General features: G+C 46.5%; 1 protein-coding gene and 1 long non-coding RNA gene across 2 annotated transcripts in view; one reads left to right on the forward strand and one right to left on the reverse strand.

The window, feature by feature from the left end:
• LOC147094412 (uncharacterized) overlaps positions 1-10,697 on the forward strand; it is a 25,734-nt gene extending 15,037 nt beyond the window's left edge. Inside the window, exon 4 of the long non-coding RNA XR_015074740.1 lies at positions 8,548-10,697. This is a non-coding gene — a long non-coding RNA (uncharacterized LOC147094412). The remainder of the gene's footprint in view (positions 1-8,547) is intronic.
• Positions 10,698-14,361: 3,664 nt separating this feature from the next.
• LOC147094413 (putative G protein-coupled receptor 139) lies at positions 14,362-15,462 on the reverse strand. The gene has a single exon (XM_085974221.1). It carries the CDS (start codon positions 15,460-15,462, stop codon positions 14,608-14,610), a length of 855 nt encoding a protein of 284 aa, XP_085830347.1. The 3' UTR covers positions 14,362-14,607.
• Positions 15,463-19,771: the final 4,309 nt, after the last annotated feature.

Below are 19,771 nucleotides of genomic sequence, written 5' to 3' on the forward strand. Positions count from 1 at the left end.
TCTGTCTCCTTCTCCTAGGACTAATCTCAATTTTGACGGGTCATCCAATTCCTTGAAATCTGGGGTTGTTTGGCTTAGCTTGTTGAATAATATGTTTCTTGATGTGTTGAATTTTTCGCATTTTAGGAGGAAATGCATCTCTGTTTCAACCTCGCCGGCCAGACATTGATCGCATATTCTATTCTCTCTAGGCTTCCAGGATTTCTTGTATCTGCCTTTTTCAATTTCCAGTTGGTGGTCGCTTAGTCTGTACTTGGTGAGGGTCTGTCTCTGTTTTGTGTCTCTGATGGTCGTGAGGTAGTCTGCCAGTTTATATTCTCTTTTTAGGGCCCGGTAACATTCTAATCTGCTTTGGCTTTCGGTTATTTTGTTCCAATGTTCCAGGTAGGTTTCTTTGCATTTTTTAATGATTTGGTTCACTCGGATTGGTGTTTGGACGGCTGTGTTGGTCTGGGGCTGGTCAGGGTCCGGCTGAGTACTTAGTTTCAGTAGCAGCTGACTCAGGGGACTCTTTTCTGGGTTTAGCTCTTGGGTCTGAAAGGCTTTGAAATGAAGGGTGTCTGGGGAGCTAGATTTGAGGTGATTTAGGAAGTTTAGTGCTCGTTTTTGGATGTTTATTATCAGTGGGTATCTGCCTAGTTCGGCTCTGCATGCATTTGTTGGCGTTTTTCTTTGGGTGCGAAGGATGCTTCGGCAGAATTCTGCATGTAGGGCTTCTATTGTGTGTTTTTCCCATTTAGTGTAGCTTTGGTGATTTAGCGGGCCCCATACTTCACTACCGTACAGTGCAATGGGCAGGATTATGCTGTCAAATATTTTGAGCCAGATTTTGATTGGGATTTGGATGTTGTAGAATTTTCTTTTTATTGCATATAGGGCTCTTCGGGCTTTTTCTTTTAGTGCATTCACTGCTATGCTGAAGCTCCCTGATGCTGTAATAGTTAGACCAAGGTAGGTGTAGCTCATAGTGTGTCCTATAGTGGTATCACTGAGGGTAAACTGGTATTTGTTTTCCTGACATCTGGGCCTTTTTTGAAAAATCATGATGTTGGTTTTCTTTAGATTTACTGTTAGAGCCCAATTTTGGCAGTATTTATCGAGTAGGTCTAGTTGTTGCTGTAATCCCTGTTCTGTGGGAGACAGCAGAACCAGGTCGTCCGCATAGAACAGGGATTTCACTTCTCCGTCCAGGAGACGGAGACCTGGTGACTCGCTTTGCTCCAGCATGTCTGCTAATTCATTTATGTATATGTTCAACAGGGTCGGGCTCAAATTGCAGCCCTGCCGGACGCCTCTTCTCTGGGTGAAGAAATCGGTGCGTTTGTCTCCAATTTTGACCCCGCATTTGTTTTTCAGATACATTGATTTAATAAGGTCATAGACTTTGCCCCCTATTCCACACTGAAGAAGTTTATAATAGAGCCCTTCGTGCCATATAGAGTCAAAGGCTTTCTTGAAGTCGATGAAACAGGCGAATATTTTCCCATTTTTTGTTTGGTGTATATGTTTTCCAATGAGGGTGTGAAGGGTATAGATATGGTCGGCGGTGCGGTGTTTTGGAAGAAAGCCTATTTGGTTTTTTCTGAGGATATTATGTTTGTTAAGAAAATCAAGTAGTCTACTATTTAGAATACTGCAGAATAACTTCCCTAGACAACTGTTGACACAGATGCCGCGGTAGTTATTTGGGTCTGATTTGTTTCCACTTTTATATATGGGGGAGATTAGTCCTTGGCACCAGATATCGGGAAAACAGCCTGAACGTAATATGATGTTGAATAATTTGAGTACCGCAACCTGCATCTCCATATTGCTGAACTTGAGCATTTCATTTTTGATGTTGTCTGGGCCACAGGCTTTCTTTAGGTGGAGAGATTTTGTTTTTGTGGCCAGTTCTTTCCATGTGATTGGGGAGTCTAGAGGGTTTTGGTTGTCTTTAATTGTTGCTTCTAATGTGTGGAGTTTTTCTGTGACCTGATGTTGACTTGGGTTTGTTTCGTTTATTGGGATGTCTTTGTAGAGGTTTTCAAAATGTGTTCTCCAGATGTCGCCATCTTGGATTGGTAATGCTTGCAATTGTGTTGTACTCAGGTTATTCCACATTTCCCAGAATTGTTTTGGATTGGTGGAGTTTTCAATTTCTTCGAGTATTTTGTGGGTATAGTTTTGTGTTTTGTTCCTAATGGTGTGTTTATATCTTTTGAGGGTTTCATTGTATCTAGTACGTAGGTCCGGATTGTTTGGTTGGCGATGCTTTTGGTTTGATATTTTTCTCAGGTCTTTTCTGGCATTTTTGCATTCGTGGTCAAACCATTTCTTATTTTTATTTTGTCTTTTGTGACGCTTCCTCTTCTGTTTCACAAGGTCGGCTTTTACAGCTGCCTCATGGAAGATCATATTTATATCCTCTATGGCCATGTTTACACCATCTCTGGTGATCTCGTATGGGTTTTCTTTAAATTTTGATATTTTACTTGTGATATCAGGTGACTTTAGTGCTGTGATGAATTTTTCTCCACTGTCTGGGGCCCATCTGTATGTCTGGTTTATTTTATGGAGCTTACTGGGTTCCTTTTTCGTGTCTGTAGTTTGGGCAGAAAGTTTAAGGTACATATTTATTTGGTTATGGTCTGAGAGGGGGGATTGCTGCCTGACAGTGAATGAGTTGATATCGCAGGGGTCCAGGTCAGTGATTGTATAGTCCACCACACTAGACCCAAGGTTTGAGGAGTATGTGAGTCTCCCTAGGGAGTCCCCTCTGAACCTACCGTTAACTATGTACAGGCCTAAGGCTCGGCAGAGTTGCACTACCTCCCTACCGCTTTTATTTATTTCACGATCAAGGTTGTTCCGATTTGCGATGGCTGGTGTGACATCTAAAGGGGTCTGGCCAAACACATGGTTGTTTCCCTGTGGGTCTATGAAGTCAGGTTCACAACCGGTCCTTGCATTTAGGTCCCCACATATTATCACCTTTCCTTGGGCCTGGAAATGGCTGATTTCCATGTGGAGAGTATCAAATAACTCCTCTTCGAAATATGGCGATTCTATTGGAGGTATGTAGATCGCACATAAGTAAACATCTTTTTTTGCTATTCCTATATTTTTATCTAGTTTTAGCCATACGTGTGATTTTCCCTGTTTTACCGGTGAGATGTGTTTGTCCAGTTCTCCCTTATACCACACCAATATTCCCCCGGAGGTTCTGCCCTTGCGTGTTTTAGTGTTCTTTACTGAGGGCACAATGATTTCATGGTACATTGGGGGACAGTGGGTCGGCACGTCCTTTTGGCACCATGTTTCTGTTAACACAATTATATCAATGTCTTTTATAGCTTTTAGGAATTCAGGGTCTGTACTCTTCATCCCAAAAGTTGAGGAGCGGAGGCCCTGGATATTCCAGCAGCTTATGTGGAAAGAACGCATTTATATAGTTCAATAAAACGAAATAAAATGGACCTATTTTGTGGGATGAGTGTGGAAACACTATTTTCTATAATGCTAAATGATGATTTAGTATAAATTTCATGAGGCATGCACATATACCTATCTAATAATAGTAATAATACTGATAAGATAACAATAATGATAATGATAAATAACAATATTAATAATTTCTCCGGCTTTCTATCAGGCTGTTCAGCATCGTCATGATCTTTCTCAGTTCTTGGTCTACAGTCTGTGGTCTAGAGGGGGGTCTTGGGTCAGGTATAAAAGCACGGTTCTGTTGTTGGTTTTGTAATGGGGGGTGGGGGACATTGGTGGTCCTGTTTGGGCTCCCAATGGTAGAGGGGGTGGGAGGGCTGCGTCTTTTGGCAGTGTTTATGAGGTTTCTTGCGAAGACCCACATCCGCTGTTTGAGTAGATGTATTTCGTCATAGAGGTCCCTTGTGTTGATGTTTGGATGATGGGCCAGGGAGACGTTGGGGAGGACAGAACATCTCGTGTCGATCTCCCTGTTGGTGTTGTGGATTATATAGGCTGGGGTGTCCTTTCTGGGCAGTAGTGTGGAGATCACGATCCGCGCCTCGGGGAATTCCCTGCTGGCCTTTTCCGCCATCCTGCTCACCGCCCTAGCAGTGTCTTCCTGTAGGGTGCGTAGGTCGTTCGTGCCTGTGTGGATCACAATCCATTTGGGGCTTCCAAGGGATTCTTTGTTCAGGATCTTCATTGCTTGGTCTGTGTTGCTGCACCATTTTTTCAGGACTTGATGGTCTGGGAACAGCCTCTGGGGGTCCAGGAACTTTCCGTTGGAGTCGGTCAGCAGGACCGCCTGAGGGGCTGGTTTTTCAGACTGGGTAACAGTAGTCTGGGTAGGACTCGCCTGGTGGCTGGTTGTTGGCTGGGTTTCTGGGATATGTTGTGTGGCAGGAGCGGGGTTTGGGGCTTTCGGTGTGTCCTCGTTTGGGGGGGTATCTGTCGGTTTTTGTGTTCCTGTGTGTGAGGACTGGGTAGCAGTAGTCTGGGCATGATTCGACTGAGGGCTGGTTGGAGCGGGGTTTGTGGCTTTCGGTGTGTCGTCGTGTGGGGTGGCATCCGGCGGGTTCTGTGTCCTTGTGTGTGTTGTTTTTGTGTCCTCAGGTTTTTGGACCTTAAGAGGTTTGTGTTGCCTGCTGAGCCTTTCTACGGTCTCCTTCGTTTTGTTTAGTTGAGTACGGAGTTCTTTGATCTCATTTCTTTGCTCCTCTATGGTCTTTGTCATCTTGTGGATGGTGGATTCGTGTTCCGTTTTTAGCTGTTTGAATTCCTCCTTCAGATTCTTGGCCAGTGTTTCTCTGTATTCGTTGAAATCAAGTTCTAGTTTGGCCAGATTCTCTTTCATCATTTTGTTTTCGTTGAGAGGTGTGGGGGGGGTGGAGATGGACAGGGAGGTGTTTTCCTCTGCTGGTCTCTCTTCTTCTTCCTCCACTTGGTTCTCATCATCCTCTGTTCGACTCTCTTTTGCTTCCTGTCCATTGGTCTTCTTTGTGTCTGCCTTAGTTTTCAACTGGGGGAATTCCTTTTCGAAGGAGTCCAGATTTTCCACATTCCCCTGTATCATGATCTTTCTATTTTTGTTGTAGTAGCTTATGGTTAGCAGGGGGTCATCTTTATCTAGGTTTCTATCTTTACATATTTTCAGTCTGCCTCCACTGCCAATACCTTCACTGGAGACGTATGTGTAGTGTTTTTGTAAAGTCTCCTTCCAGGAGGTGACTTATTCGGTGTAGAATATGAGGTTGTTCTTCAGCTTAGTCCCTTTGTGTGTGGTATAGTCAACGTAGAGGATCTCTGGGTTATTTTTTAGTGTTGTGTACTTGTATTTTTCCTTTGCTTTATTTTTTGTGCATTGCTCAGGATATATCATTTCCCTGCTCATTGTAGTCGTTTGTTTTTTGTCTCAGATAGATATCTTTTTTTCCTCTTTTTTGTGTCGTGTTCCACCTTAGCCCACTTTTAGGTCCAAAATTGGGAGTTTTTCAGGGGTTCATCTTTGATATAGCTGTTCTTAAAGGTTTATCTTTCTCTTTCTCTCACAGGATCTTGGTTCGGGTAGTTTATCGTTTCTCTCGGGTTTCTATTCCTTTTCCTCGCGGGTTTGTTGTTCTTTCTTCAGGTTTTTTCGAACTAAATTTAAATAAACTTAAACTTTTTCCGAACTAACTTTAACTAAAATGAAACTTAGGTAGAATTAGGTAAAACTTATTTCTCCGTTTTTTTTTTTTTTCTCTTCCGACTCTCACTCGCTCTCCGGGTCTCGGACTCGCTCTCTCTCTCCGTGTTCCAAACTCGTCCACTCTCCGTGCCCCGGACTCATTCGCTTTCCGCGCTCTGGGCGGATCTCCTCGTGTCGTCGTGTCGGTCTCAGGCCCCCGGGTTTTTTGACTGACCAGGCTGTTTTCTGCCCTGGTCTCCCGGTCTCCGTTCCCGCGGTCTCTGGGCCTCGCGGTCTCGGGTTCACCCTCCCCAGGCCTCTTACTTGTTTTCCCGGTTCGGGCCGCTCCTCCTGTTCTCCGACCTCGCGGTCTCGGGTTCGCCCTTCCCAGGCCTCTTACTTGTTTTCCCGGTTCGGGCCGCTCCTCCCGGTCTCCGATCCCGCGGTCTCTGGGCCTCGCGTTCTCGGGTTCACCCTCCCCAGGCCTCTTATTTATTGTCCTGGTTCGGGCTGCTCCTCCCGGTCTCCGGTCTCGCGGTTCAGGCCTCTGTTTCTCTCTCTCTCCAGCTTTTTCTCTCCAGCTGGTGTTTCCTCTCCTCTCTCTCTCTCTCTCACGCTCTCTCGCTCCCTCCCGCTCCGATGTCCTCTCTCTCTGTTGCCGGGATCTCTCTCTCTGTTCCCGCGACCTCGCTCTCTCTCTCTCTGTTCCCGCGACCTCGCTCTCTCTCTCTCTGTCCCCGGGCCTTACTGTGTCTCTGGGCTGGTCTCTTGGTCTCTCTCTCTGTCTCTCTCTCTCCAGCTTTCTCTGTCTCTCTCTCTCCAGCTTTCTCTGTCTCTCTCTCTCCAGCTTTCTCTGTCTCTCTCTCTCCAGCTTTCTCTGTCTCTCTCTCTCCAGCTTTCTCTGTCTCTCTCTCTCCAGCTTTCTCTGTCTCTCTGTCCAGCTTTCTCTCTCTCGCCAGCTTTCTCTCTCTCGCCTGCTTTCTCTCTCTCTCTCTCGCCATCTTTGTCTCTCTCTCTCTCGCCATCTTTCTCTGTCTCTCTCTCTTGCCAGCTTTCTCTGTCTCTCCAGGTTTCTCTCTCTCTCTCACCAGCTTCCTCTCTCTCTCTCCAGCTTTCTCTGTCTCTCTCCAGCTTTCTCTCTCTCTCGCCAGCTTTCTCTGTCTGTCTCTCTCTCCAGCTTTCTCTGTCTCTCTCTCTCCAGTTTTCTCTGTCTCTCTCGCCAGCTTTATCTGTCTCTTTCTCCAGCTTTCTCTGTCTCTCTCTCTCCAGCTTTCTCTGTCTCTCTCTCTCCAGCTTTCTCTGTCTCTCTCTCTCCAGCTTTCTCTGTCTCTCTCTCTCCAGCTTTCTCTGTCTCTCTGTCCAGCTTTCTCTCTCTCGCCAGCTTTCTCTCTCTCGCCTGCTTTCTCTCTCTCTCTCTCGCCATCTTTGTCTCTCTCTCTCTCGCCAGCTTTCTCTCTCTCTCTCGCCATCTTTGTCTCTCTCTCTCTCGCCATCTTTCTCTGTCTCTCTCTCGCCAGCTTTCTCTCTCTCTCTCTCTTGCCAGCTTTCTCTGTCTCTCCAGGTTTCTCTCTCTCTCTCACCAGCTTCCTCTCTCTCTCTCCAGCTTCCTCTCTCTCTCTCCAGCTTTCTCTCTCTCTCTCCAGCTTTCTCTCTCTCTCTCTCGCCAGCTTTCTCTGTCTGTCTCTCTCTCCAGCTTTCTCTGTCTCTCTCTCCAGTTTTCTCTGTCTCTCTCCAGCTTTCTCTGTCTCTCTCTCCAGCTTTCTCTGTCTCTCTCTCCAGCTTTCTCTGTCTCTCTCTCCAGCTTTCTCTGTCTCTCTCTCCAGCTTTCTCTGTCTCTCTCTCGCCATCTTTCTCTGTCTCTCTCTCTCTCTCTCTCCAGCTTTCTCTGTCTCTCTCTCTCTCTCTCACCAGCTTTCTCTCTCTCTCTCTCTCGCCATCTTTCTCTTGTGTGGCTCGATGTGAAATTTTGTTTTATAACACTCCTGTGCAGCTCCCTGGGAGGTTTAACTACATTAAAGGCACTATACAAATCTAATTGTTGTTGTTATTTCTCTCGAGCTTTCTCTCGCTTGCTCTCTCTCTCTTTTTGCATTGCAACCGAATTTTTCCCCCTTAACTTAAAAAATGCAATTGGATTTGTCGTTATTTTAAATGTTGAGACAGAAACATTTCAGAATACATTTTAATCAAGATTAAAGCTGAGATAGAGGGAAAGAATCAGAGAGAGAGAGCAGATGAGTGAATGAAAAAGAGCGACAGAGATGGGGAGCTAGATAGGAACAGAGAGAGGGGGAAAGAGAACAAGCGATGGGGAGAGAGAGAGGGGGGGACGCAGATGGAGGTGACTGTTAAATGCCAGAAGTGGGAGATGCTATTTTAGATCTGGTAATGTGTAATGAGACAGGATTAATTAATGATCTCATAGTAAAGGATCCCCGAAGAAAGAGTGATTGGTAGAATTTCAAATTTATTTTGAGGGTGAGAAACTTGGGTCTGAAACTAGTGTCCTAAACTGAAATAAAGGCAATTACAAGGGTACGAGGACAGAGTTGGCTAAAGCGGACTGGGAAAATAGATGAAAGGGTAAGACGCTAGCTCAGCAGTGGCAGACATTTAAGGAGATATTTCATCAATCTCAGCAAAGGTGTATTCCAGTGAGAAAGAAAGGCTCTACGAGGAGGACGCACCATCCGTGGCTAACTAAGGGAGTTAAAGATGGGATCACATTGAAAGAAAAGGCAGACAATGTTGCCAAGATTAGTGTTAGGCCAGAGGATTGGGACATTTTTAGAAACCAGTAAATGATGACAAATCAGCAAAATAAACTCCATTTCCTTGGTCAGAGCTGTGCATGTAGTTTTTTAATTCATTGCGTGCTTTCTTTTAATCAATTTTCATTTCTCTCTCTCCAGAAGCTGCAACGTGACGATGCAGAGAGAGAGTCTTTTGGGAGGTGGAATCCTGGAGAAGTGCTTCCTTCAGAGGGAGGAGAGTGACCGAGGCCCCCTCAGCACAGGCTGCCTGCCTGGCCGCCAATGTGTCTGTTTATCACCCTGCGATTCATTGCCATCGCTTGCTCCCCCCAATGTAACTTGTACATCTTTCTGCACCACCCTCTCTCTCTCTACCTCTGTAGAAAAGGCACTGAAGATGGCAGACTAGATACTTTCCTTTATTAGCTATGAGGAAAGACTGGATAGGCTGGGTTGGTTTTCTTTGGAACAGAGACTGAGGGAGATTAAATGGAGGTGTATAAAATGATGAGGGGCCTAGATAGAGTGGATGGGAAGGACTGCTTTCCCCCAGCAGAGAGGTCAATAACCAGGAGCCATATATGCACTAGAAGTGCCGTAACCGATAAGGCGACGGACCCAGAGCAGGAGAGTGGGATTAGGCTGGATAGCTTTATAAATCGTCCGGCGCAGACATGAGGGGCCGAATGGCCTCCTTCTTTGCTCTAAACTTGTCCCATTCCCTCTCTCTCTCTCCCTATTTCCCCATCTCTCTGTCTGTCCCTTACAGCCTGGGACCAGTGACAGAGACACACGCAGGCCAGGCTGTACAGTCAGAGACACCTGTCCCCGTAGACACATCGGGGGGCTTGAATTTCCACTGGAGTTAGTTCTCCAGATCGCCCACTTTAAGCTGTATATTCCACTTTCCACCTCCCTCCCTCTCGAGTCACATCTCTGTATCGGCACATCTTTCGTTATATCTGTATCTCTACGTCAGTCTCTCTCTCTCCATTGTTCTTTATCTCTTCCTGCAACGTTAATCTTTGCATCCCTTCATCTCCCTCTCGAATCTTCTTTGTATCTACGTCTTTCTTGATATCTCTGCCTCGCCAACTCTTTCTCTGCAGCACTCTCTGTCTTTCTCGATCTCCAACTCTCTATTTCTGCCTCTCTCCCTAACTCTCTCTCTCTCTCTCTCTGCCAGCCACTCTCTCCCTCTCTCTTTGTCCATCTGCCTCTCTTTATAATTTGAATCTCAGTTTCTCTGCCTTCTGATCTCTGCTCCTCTCACTGGTTCTGGCTCCCTCTCTCTCTCTTATTCCCAATCTTGCTCCCTTTCACTCTGTTCTGCCTCTTTGTCCTTCTCACTTTCCGTATCTCTGCTTTCTGCTCCTCAGTCCCTCTCACTGGGCCAGATGTTGACCCGGTGCCACAGTGTGAACCCAGTGACAATAAACCAGAATCCTGCGTCACATCTCTCCCGAGGTTGATTTCCATCAATGTTACAATAGGGCGAGATGTGAAACGGGAGGCTGATTCACCATCACCCGGTTTGTTGTATAACGCCAAGTCAAACAGTTTCTTTCCCTCTACGTCTCTGCCTCTCTCCTGTGGGTAAATGGAGTCGAGGTGCAGATCAGCCACAATCTAACATTGGTGGGACAGGCTCGAAGGGCTGAATGGCCTCCTATGTCACCCAAATCTCTGTGTGTCTTTTCTCTGTTCAGGGACACCCAGCTCAGGTTTTGTTTCCCACTACACTGATGGGGGTTGGCGGGGGGTGAACACCTTCCTGCAGTGAGGAACATACCTGGAGCTGGGACGGTACTGTGCGGGAAGGTTGGGAATGTCCGTCATCTCTTGCTCCACGTCTGCACCCCTCTCTGATCTCTAATGCCCCCCATCTCACACTCTCACCCTCCTTTATTCCCAGGCTTCTCAATCTCTCTCCAAATAGGTTCCAGACACTCATTTTACAGCCACCGACTGAGTGAGCGGCCACAGCCATTTTTTGCTTGGTGCGGGGGGGGAGGCAGCCATTTTGTGCTTGGTGCAGGGGGAAGCCATTTTGTGCTCGGTGCGGGGGGGCAGCCATTTTGTGCTTGGTGCGGGGGGAGGCAGCCATTTTGTGCTCGGTGCGAGGGGTCAGCCATTTTGTGCTCGGTGCTGGGGGAGGCAGCCATTTTGTGCTTGGTGCGGGGGGAGGCATCCATTTTGTGCTCGGTGCGGGTGGGCAGCCATTTTGTGCTCGGTGCGGGGGGAGTGTTTTACATTGTCTGTTTGTTTGGACGTGAATTAAAGCAAATTAAAGAGAGTTGTGATTTGGAGCCACACCAGGTAAGTGAGTGATTCACACACGGGGCAAAATAAAGTTTCACCAGCGGTGGGGAGGGAGATTGACAGGGCGGGCAGGATTATACATGGATGGAGATATGGGGGTCTTATACAGTGGGGGGCTGTGGAGTTTCACCAGTGGTGGGGAGGGAGATTGACAGGGTGGGGCGATTATACATGGATGGAGATATATGGGGGTCTTATACAGGGGGGGCTGTGGAGTTTCACCAGCGGTGGGGAGGGAGATTGACAGGGCGGGGGGATTATACATGGATGGAGATATATGGGGGTCTTATACAGTGGGGGGCTGTGGAGTTTCACCAGCGGTGGGGAGGGAGATTGACAGGGCGGGCGGGGGGATTATACATGGATGGAGATATATGGGGGTCTTATACAGGGGGGGCTGTGGAGTTTCACCAGCGGTGGGGAGGGAGATTGACAGGGTGGGCAGGATTATACAGGGATGGAGATATGGGGGTCTTATACAGGGGGGGCTGTGGAGTTTCACCAGCGGTGGGGAGGGAGATTGACAGGGCGGGGTGATTATACATGGATGGAGATATATGGGGGTCTTATATAGGGGGGGCTGTGGAGTTTCACCAAGGGGGAGGAGGGAAGGAGTTTCACAGAGGGAGAGAGGTACAGGGGGCAGAGTGTACAGGGAGATGGGGTGAATTATACAGGGGGAGTTATTTTACAGGAGTGGCACACGGGTGGACAGTACAGCAGGGGGGGCGCAGGAGATAAGCGAGGGGAATTCTACAAGTGGGGGGAATTCAGAGGGGGATTAAACGGGGGGGAAATTATAGGTGGAGAGTTTCACGGTGGGGTAACTTCACGAGGGTGTAGTACGCAGGGGTATTATGGGGGATTTTAATGGGTTGTATTATAGGGGGGATGTCACGGAGCTATAGTCACAGGGGTATTAGACGGGGGAGAAGAGAGTATCACGGGTATTAGACAAGGGAGAGAAGAGAGTATCACGGGTACTGGGGGAGAAGAGAGTATCACGGGTATTGGGGGGGAAGAGAGTGTCACGGGGGTATTAGACGAGCTGGGGGGAAGAGTATCACAGGGGTATTAGACAAGGGAGAGAAGAGAGTATCACAGGGGTATTGGGGGGGGAAGAGAGTATCACGGGTATTGGGGGTAAGAGAGTATCACGGGGGTATGGGGGGAAGTGAGTATCACAGGGGTATTAGACGGGGGGAAGAAGAGTGAATCACAGGGGTATTAGACGAGCTGGGGGGAAGAGACTATCACACGGCTATTAGACAAGGGAGAGAAGAGAGTATCACAGGGGTATTAGGGGGGAAGAGAGTATCACGGGGGTATTAGATGGGGGGAAGAAGAGAGTATCACGGGGGTATTACACGGGGGGAGAAGAGAGTATCACGGGGGTATTAGATGGGGAAGAAGAGAGTATCACGGGGGTATTAGATGGGGGGAAGAAGAGAGCATCACGGGGGTATTAGACGGGGGGGAGAAGAGAGTATCACGGGCATTAGGCAAGGGAGAGAAGAGAGTATCACGGGTATTGGGGGGAAAGAGTATCACAGGGGTATTAGACAAGCTGGGGAAGAGAGTATCACGGGTATTAGACGGGGGAGAAGAGAGTATCTATCACGGGTATTAGATGAGCTGGGGAGGAGAAGAGTATCACGGGGGTATTAGACAGGGGGAAGTGAGTAGCTCAGAGGGGAGAAGAGCGTATCACGGGTATTAAACGGGGGAGAAGAGCGTATCACAGGGGTATTAGACGGGGGAATTGAGTAGCGTGGGGGAAATTCAGTGGGAGGGAATTCGGCGGGAGGGAAATTCGGCGAGGGGGATAATTCGGCGGGGGGGGGGAATTCGGCGGGGGGGACTCACTACTGGAAACACCACTGTTCATAGACACCGGGACGGGGGACTCTACTTGAAACACCACTGTTCATAGACACCAGGACAGGGGACTCACTACTGGAAACACCACTGTCCATAGACACCGGGACAGGGGACTCACTACTGGAAACACCACTGTCCATAGACACCGGGACAGGGGGCTCATTACTGGAAACACCACTGTCCATAGACACCGGGACAGGGGACTCACTACTGGAAACACCACTGTCCATAGACACCGGGACAGGGGACTCACTACTGGATACACCACTGTTCATAGACACCGGGACAGGGGACTCACTACTGGAAACACCACTGTTCATAGACACCGGGACAGGGGTCTCACTACTGGAAACAACACTGTCCATAGACACCGGGACAGGGGGCTCATTACTGGAAACACCACTGTCCATAGACACCGGGACGGGGGACTCACTACTGGAAACACCACTGTTCATAGACACAGGGACAGGGGACTCACTACTGGAAACACCACTGTTCATAGACACCGGGACAGGGGACTCACTACTGGAAACACCACTGTTCATAGACACAGGGACATGGGTCTCACTATTGGAAGCATCCTTGTTCATAGACACAAGTGCAGGGGAACTCGATGCTGGAAGCAACAACAATAACAACAACTTTTATTTACATAGCTCCTTTAAAGTAGTAAATCGTCACAAGGCACTGCGCAGGTGCATAAAAAGACAAAAAACAACACAGAGATGCATAAGGAGAAATTCGGGCAGGTGAACAAACACTTGGCCATAGAGGTAGGTTTTAAGGAGTGTCTTAATGGAGGAAAGAGAGGTAGAGAGGCGGAGAGGGTTAGGGAGGGAATTCCAGAGCTTAGGGCCGAGGCAACAGAAGGCACGGCCACCAATGGTTGAATGATTATAATCAGGGATGCTAAAGAGGGCAGAATTAGAGGAGCGCAGATAACTCGGGGGGTTGTGGGGCTGGAGGAGTTTACAGAGATAGGAAGAGGCGATGCCATGGTGGGATTTGAATATTATGATGGGAATTTTGAAATCGAGGCTTTAAGCCGGAGCCAAAGTAGCTCAACGAGCACAGGGGTGATTGGTGAACGGGACTTGGTGCGAGTAAGGACACAGGCAGCTGAATTTTGGATAACCTCAAGTTTACATAGTGTGGAATGTGGGAGGCCAGCTAGGTGTGCGATGGAATAGTGAAGTCCAGAGGTAACAAAGGCATGGGTGAGAGTTTCAGCAGTGGATGAGCTGAGGCAAGTGTGGAGACGGGCGATGTTACTGAGGTGGAAATAGGCGGTCTTCATTATGCTGCGGATACTCGGAAGCTCATTCCAGGGTCAAATATGACTCCAAGGTTGTGAACAGTGTGGGTCAGCCTCAGACAGATGTTAGGGAGAGGGATGGAGTCAGTGGCTGGGAACGGAGTTCACCACTGTTCATCGGCACAAGTCCAGGAGTCTCACTATAGGAAACAACATCGCTTTAGTTCCAATAAATCCCACAGTCCCACCGGTGATGGAGGAGCTGTTCACGAGCTAGAGAAAGTAAAAGTCCAAAGACAGCACAGGCTGATTGTTTTAATGATCTGTTTATTGTTCTCCAGGCAATCCACACACATAAGCCGCCACAGTTATTGTTCATGTCCTTATATTATTTAAATATTAATTACAGACGGGCTTATTCTCCTTTCACACTCAACTGGTGTAACCCACGTGTTCTGACGCTCATCCAGCAATCAACATCCCATTCTCACATCAGCCTAAACCTCAATGCTGGGTCTTGTATTTCTTTGTGTCCAGAGTTTGATTTAATCCAATTAAACCCCTACCGCTTTTATAACCTTACCATCCACATGATGCTAGCTCTTCTACCTTGCTCACTGACTCTTACATGGAAACACACGGGCCTTGTCAGATAGAGGCCAGCGTTATATCTGGAGAAGCCTGGGGCAGAGATGGAGCCTGTTGGGGTTCCGCTAAAAGATGGAAAGAAGTCAGGATGGGATATGAGATGCAATGCAGGTCTAATGCTGGGAATTCCTCCGAACTTTTCGTTGCTTAACTAATTTAAATATTATTCTCAGTGGATATTTCATCCCAATCTTCAGCTCCTCTCTGAATTTAGTCTGTGTTACTGCATAAATACACGTGTTTGTGCAGCAGCTCAATAGCAGGAGCATAAAGCTGGTAATATCTGCGATAAGCATCGGGTCATTGAAACCTGTTGAATAATAATGGTTTGTAATTCGGATTAATAAGAAAACTATCACGTACGTCGTCCAGAGCAGTATGAAGTTTCCGGATATGGCGAAGAGTAAGATAATGGATTTCCTTCGGTTCTCCATCTCCGGATCATTGTGATTCGCATCATTCTTGCTGCTCCTCAGCCTCCTGCGGACTCTACTGGCCGCCAAAATGTGTCCTACGGTCAGAGCATTGAGCAGCAGTATCAGGAATATTGGGAGCAGTGGGGTGAAACAGCGGTGGATCCAGCTAAATGCTACCCACGCAGTTACAGTGTAATACTCTAGTTTTGTTGTACAGCCCCAGGGTACGTTGTCGATTGTAAAGTAGGGTCCAAATGCAAAGTACCAGGGAATGTTTTTCAAACAGAACAGCAGACACACGGTTCCTATAACCACGGCTGCAGTTTTCTCGGTGCAATATTTAGTCCTCAGCCTCTGGCAACAAATGGTAACAAAACGATCAAAAGTAAAAGCGACTGTTAACCAGACAGAAATATCTGTGACTGCATGAACCAGGGCGAAGTTGAAAGAACACACAGGTGTGAGGAACAGGAAGGTAGTTGGGAAATAATAATCATTAATCCGAACCAGTATCACATCAGTGATAATGACCAGTAGATCTGCCGCTGCCATGGCCACCAGATAGCGGGTGATACACCTGGAGAGACCGCACTTTCCCCGGGATAGGATCACAATCGTCATCACGTTCGCTGTAAATGGGAAACAGACAGAAACAGGGAATCAGCCTTCAGATTACAGCAAGGGAGCCAGTTTCACAGTATTTGGTGTGAAATGTACTTTACTGCAGGATCTGGGAATGGGAACTGAACTCATTACCGCTGCTAGGATTGGGCAGTTGATAACAATTTTAACATAAAATTGCAATGTTCAGTATAAGAGAGTCTGGTGTAAATAAGTGAAAATAAACGCCTCCAGCAAAGATTAAAACATGAACAAAATGGATTCTCTGGGAATTTCCTCAGAGCTGCTCCTCTTCCACCATCACAGCTTCATCAGAAGTGCAAGGAATCCCGACGAGTCCCGAGTAAATTACCGGCCCTTTAATTGTACGAGCAAATGGACAGCCACTTAATGAGTTATAATTAATAGCAACAAGTAGCAGTTCAGTGACAGAAGAACGAATGAAAACAAAACGAAATTAAAGTGATTGAAAATAAGTACTGAATGGTCAGTTATAAATTGGGAGATAAATGATGGGTGAGGAGCAGTGAGAATGAAGCCGGCCCGAAATGTGGTAAATGCTAAACGGGGAGCACCGATGGTGAGATCATCGCCGGGGTTTGGATCCGTGGCCAGGAGAGGGGAGCAGATACCAGGCGGAGGTCAGAGCATCCTCGTATTTGTCAGGTTGGATTCTCAGACTGGGGGGAATGACTAAAAACTGTTGAAAAGACAAATGTCAAACACCATGTTACAAAGCGACTTGTTGTGGGTCAAGTCGACCAGTTTCTGTTTACAAACCACCAGATGGACATTTCAACAAAAGCAAAATACTGCGGATGCTGGAAATCTGAAATTAAAACAGAAAATGCTGGAAATACTCAGCAGGTCAGGCAGCATCTGCAGAGAGAGAAACACATTTAACGTCTCAGGTCGATGACCCTTCGTTAGAACAGGAAAAAGTCAGATGGACAGTTCACCTGATCAACCGACTTCCCCTCGCTGGAAACCCCAGGTCCTGACATCGGTGCCTTGAACAGTTCAACATCATGTGGGCAAACTCCAACAATCACCGCAAGGGGGAGTAGGTCAGATGTGAGCAGCAACAAACAAGCTGACCTTGTTCTGTGATCCCAGGAACAATTGAACCTTCCAAAGTACACGTAGTAAGACGGAGCACACTCCCGACCTCGCTTTTGTCACCTCTGATAATGGATGAAACTTCAGAGGGAGGTGATGGTGGCGATCCGAGGCTTACAGCAAAGACCAGTGCAAGTGACAATAGCGGCTGCTGTCCAACCCATGACAACGAAGTACCTGCCGAGATTCAGCTTCAGAAAGCTTTAGTGGGAAGGTTGTACGTCTGAATTGGACGAATCCATCTGTAAAATTAATCCGACACACGAGCAATATTGAGAATCTGTCACCCTGGTCTGTAAGATTTTCCAAAATTACATCCTAGCAGATATGGGAAATATATACAACTGAGCATTCGGAATAAACAATCAACAATATCAGAGTTTCACTCAGGATAATGTGTCGTATGGCAGGTTGTCAGCTTGACATGGAAAGAAGCGTCATGGGTTAATTGGTACAGAATAAGAGAGAGAAAGAGTGTGTGGGAGAGAGAGAGACTGAGAGACGGATAGAACGAGATAGGGAGAGACTAAAAGAGAGAGTCAGTGAAGGGGAGAGAGAGGGAGAAAGAAAAATTGAGATTGAGAGACAGAGACAGAGAGAGAGAAAAACGAGAACTATATATATCAGAGACAACTCTGTGCAGAAGGAAAAGCCTTTGCAAGATAAAGTAGGTGAAGTAGAAATAATTCACTGTCTTCCTGCAGAACCGACTTTAGCCAAGAGACACTTAGGTGGAAATGATATGACATGATTTTAGGCGTGTATAATTTTTAAATAGTTAAGCAGCTGGTGGGATCTCCATGGATACAGAAATATATTGTAAAGGTACTGCCCCCGAATCAGAGATAAGAGATGTGAGGTGCTGTCCAGTGACCCTGAGCAGGTTGAGGTGGACCTTCTGCTTGAACTGCTGCAGTCCATGTGGTGAAGTTGCTCCCACAGGGCTGTTCGGGCGGCACTTCTAAGGTTTGGACACAGTTACTATGCACCAAATGTGACGGGATAATTTTTTCCCAATGTTACCTATATTTTGTAATGAGTCAAACCATTTCAGTAATTTATTTATCTAAAATATGCAGCATTATACAAAATTGCTAAAATTATTCGCCACATTTATCATGCACTAAACCATTAATTGATTCAACAATTGGATCAGTGTTTCAATGGTTTATTAATTATAGCCCCGCCTTACTTAGAGTCACACTTTAAACAGTGGTGACACTAAAATAACAAACGATCTAGTTACACAACGATTGCCGTCAATTACACTTGTTTCTATTTCCAAGTGCAATGACGGAATATGAAGAAAAGAATATCCACCACTCTGAGAATCCAACCACCAATGTCGTCAGTTAAAAATAAAAATATCTTTACTGCTGTGCCGTAATGTTTCTATTTCCCCAGCTCTCCGTTCCTTCAGTCTCCGGGCTCACTCTCCGTGCAATGTCCCGAATATAACCATTAAAGCACAGAACATTATAATATCAATAAGCATATCGCAAAAGGAAGAGGGAGGACAGTTAGGGCGTGATATTCCCAGAATTTCTGAAACTGACCCGTAATCTGTAGAATAATCACCTCCGGACAAACACAGCAACTGAGCAGACCCGCAAGGAGAGCAGTAATACAAAGAGACACGGACTTATACAATCAATAACCGGTTACAATGGCTCACCGGGAACTCCACGGGCGACAAGTATAACTTCAGAAATCACTTATACCAGTTACACTGGAAATGGACACGCGATTAATGGAACTCCCATTGCAGAAATGCTGATGACTTGGGAGCTTGATGCACAGTTACACAGGGACACAGGAGGAGGTTATTCAGCCCCACAAGCCTTTTCCAACATCACATTAGACCCTGGCTGATCTGCATCTTAACTCCATTTACCTGTCTTGGTTCCATATCCCATGATACTCATAACATAAAAAGTTATATCCATCACAGTCTTCAAAATTTCAATTGACCGAGCATTGACGGGCTTTTGGGAAAACGAGTTCCAGATTTCCACTGCCCTTTGTGTGAGAAAGTGTTCCCTGATTTACCTCCTAAATGGCATAACTCTCATTTTAAGACCATGTCCCCTCGTTCTCCAATCTCCACCAAGGAAACAGTTTCTCTGCATGTACATTATCGAATCTCTTTATCATTTTAAATAACTCGTATATAACACCCCTCAACATTCTAAACACAAGGAATACAAACTAAGTTTATGCAATCTGTCCTCACAATTTAACCCTTTAAGCCCCGGTGTAATTCAGGCGAACCTGCGCTGAACTCCCTCCAAGACGAATACATGTTTCCGGCGATGCGGTGCCCAAGACTGAACTCGTGCTCCAGATGGGGTCTGACCAAGGTTCGATTTAACTGAAGCATCACTTGCTCACTTTCGAATTTAAACACCCTTGTGAAAAAAAACAAAATCCCATCAACATTTATCCCTGCTTTTTGTCTCCTTCCTCGCAAGCAACTACCAACCCGTCTCACAAGGTTACCTCCAATACTGTGCAATCTCACCTTTGTTAATCATTTCTGTGTGAAACTTTATCTGAAGCAGGGAAATAACTGACACTGTATTACAACTTGTGAATATGGGGATCAACATTCTATTGCATCGTGTGCTGACGGTTTTTACAGTTAAAATTACCCCCGCTGACAGGACATTGAATGAAGATAACAATTGGAGCTTTTGCTGGATATTATAAGTGCATTATGATCTCAATGAACATATCACTCAAGGAAGATGGCGGACAGGGAGGATGTGATATTCAATTAAATTCTGACATTGATTTGGAAAAAGCAAAACAAATTCTTCAGAAGGAACAGAAAAAATATCGGGCATGTACAAAGACCAGTGACACACATAAACCCTGATTCACAAAGTCAGTAAGTTCAGATTCAGTTAGCGGGAACACCAAATACCGCTTGTAGAACGGGAACATGGCAAACAGATATACAATACATTCCACTTTATTTATCTCTGAGAAATGATGGGGACTCTTGGTGCAGGACACCGAGCCACAATGGACCCTGTGAGCTGTAATATTCAGAGAAAGACTTATTAATACAGGAGCGAAGCTTCCAATGAGAGCATTAGGCTGCATTGTCCCTGAGATT

The sequence above is a fragment of the Somniosus microcephalus genome, unplaced genomic scaffold (assembly GCF_052327205.1).
Source record: "Somniosus microcephalus isolate GS21.2 unplaced genomic scaffold, FLI_Smic_1.0 unresolved_chr1, whole genome shotgun sequence".
NCBI classification, from domain to species: domain Eukaryota; kingdom Metazoa; phylum Chordata; class Chondrichthyes; order Squaliformes; family Somniosidae; genus Somniosus; species Somniosus microcephalus.

Excerpts from the sequence above, each read along its gene's own strand:
- LOC147094413 (XM_085974221.1), bottom strand. The coding sequence starts at position 15,462 with ATGGCAGCGGCAGATCTACTGGTCATTATCACTGATGTGATACTGGTT.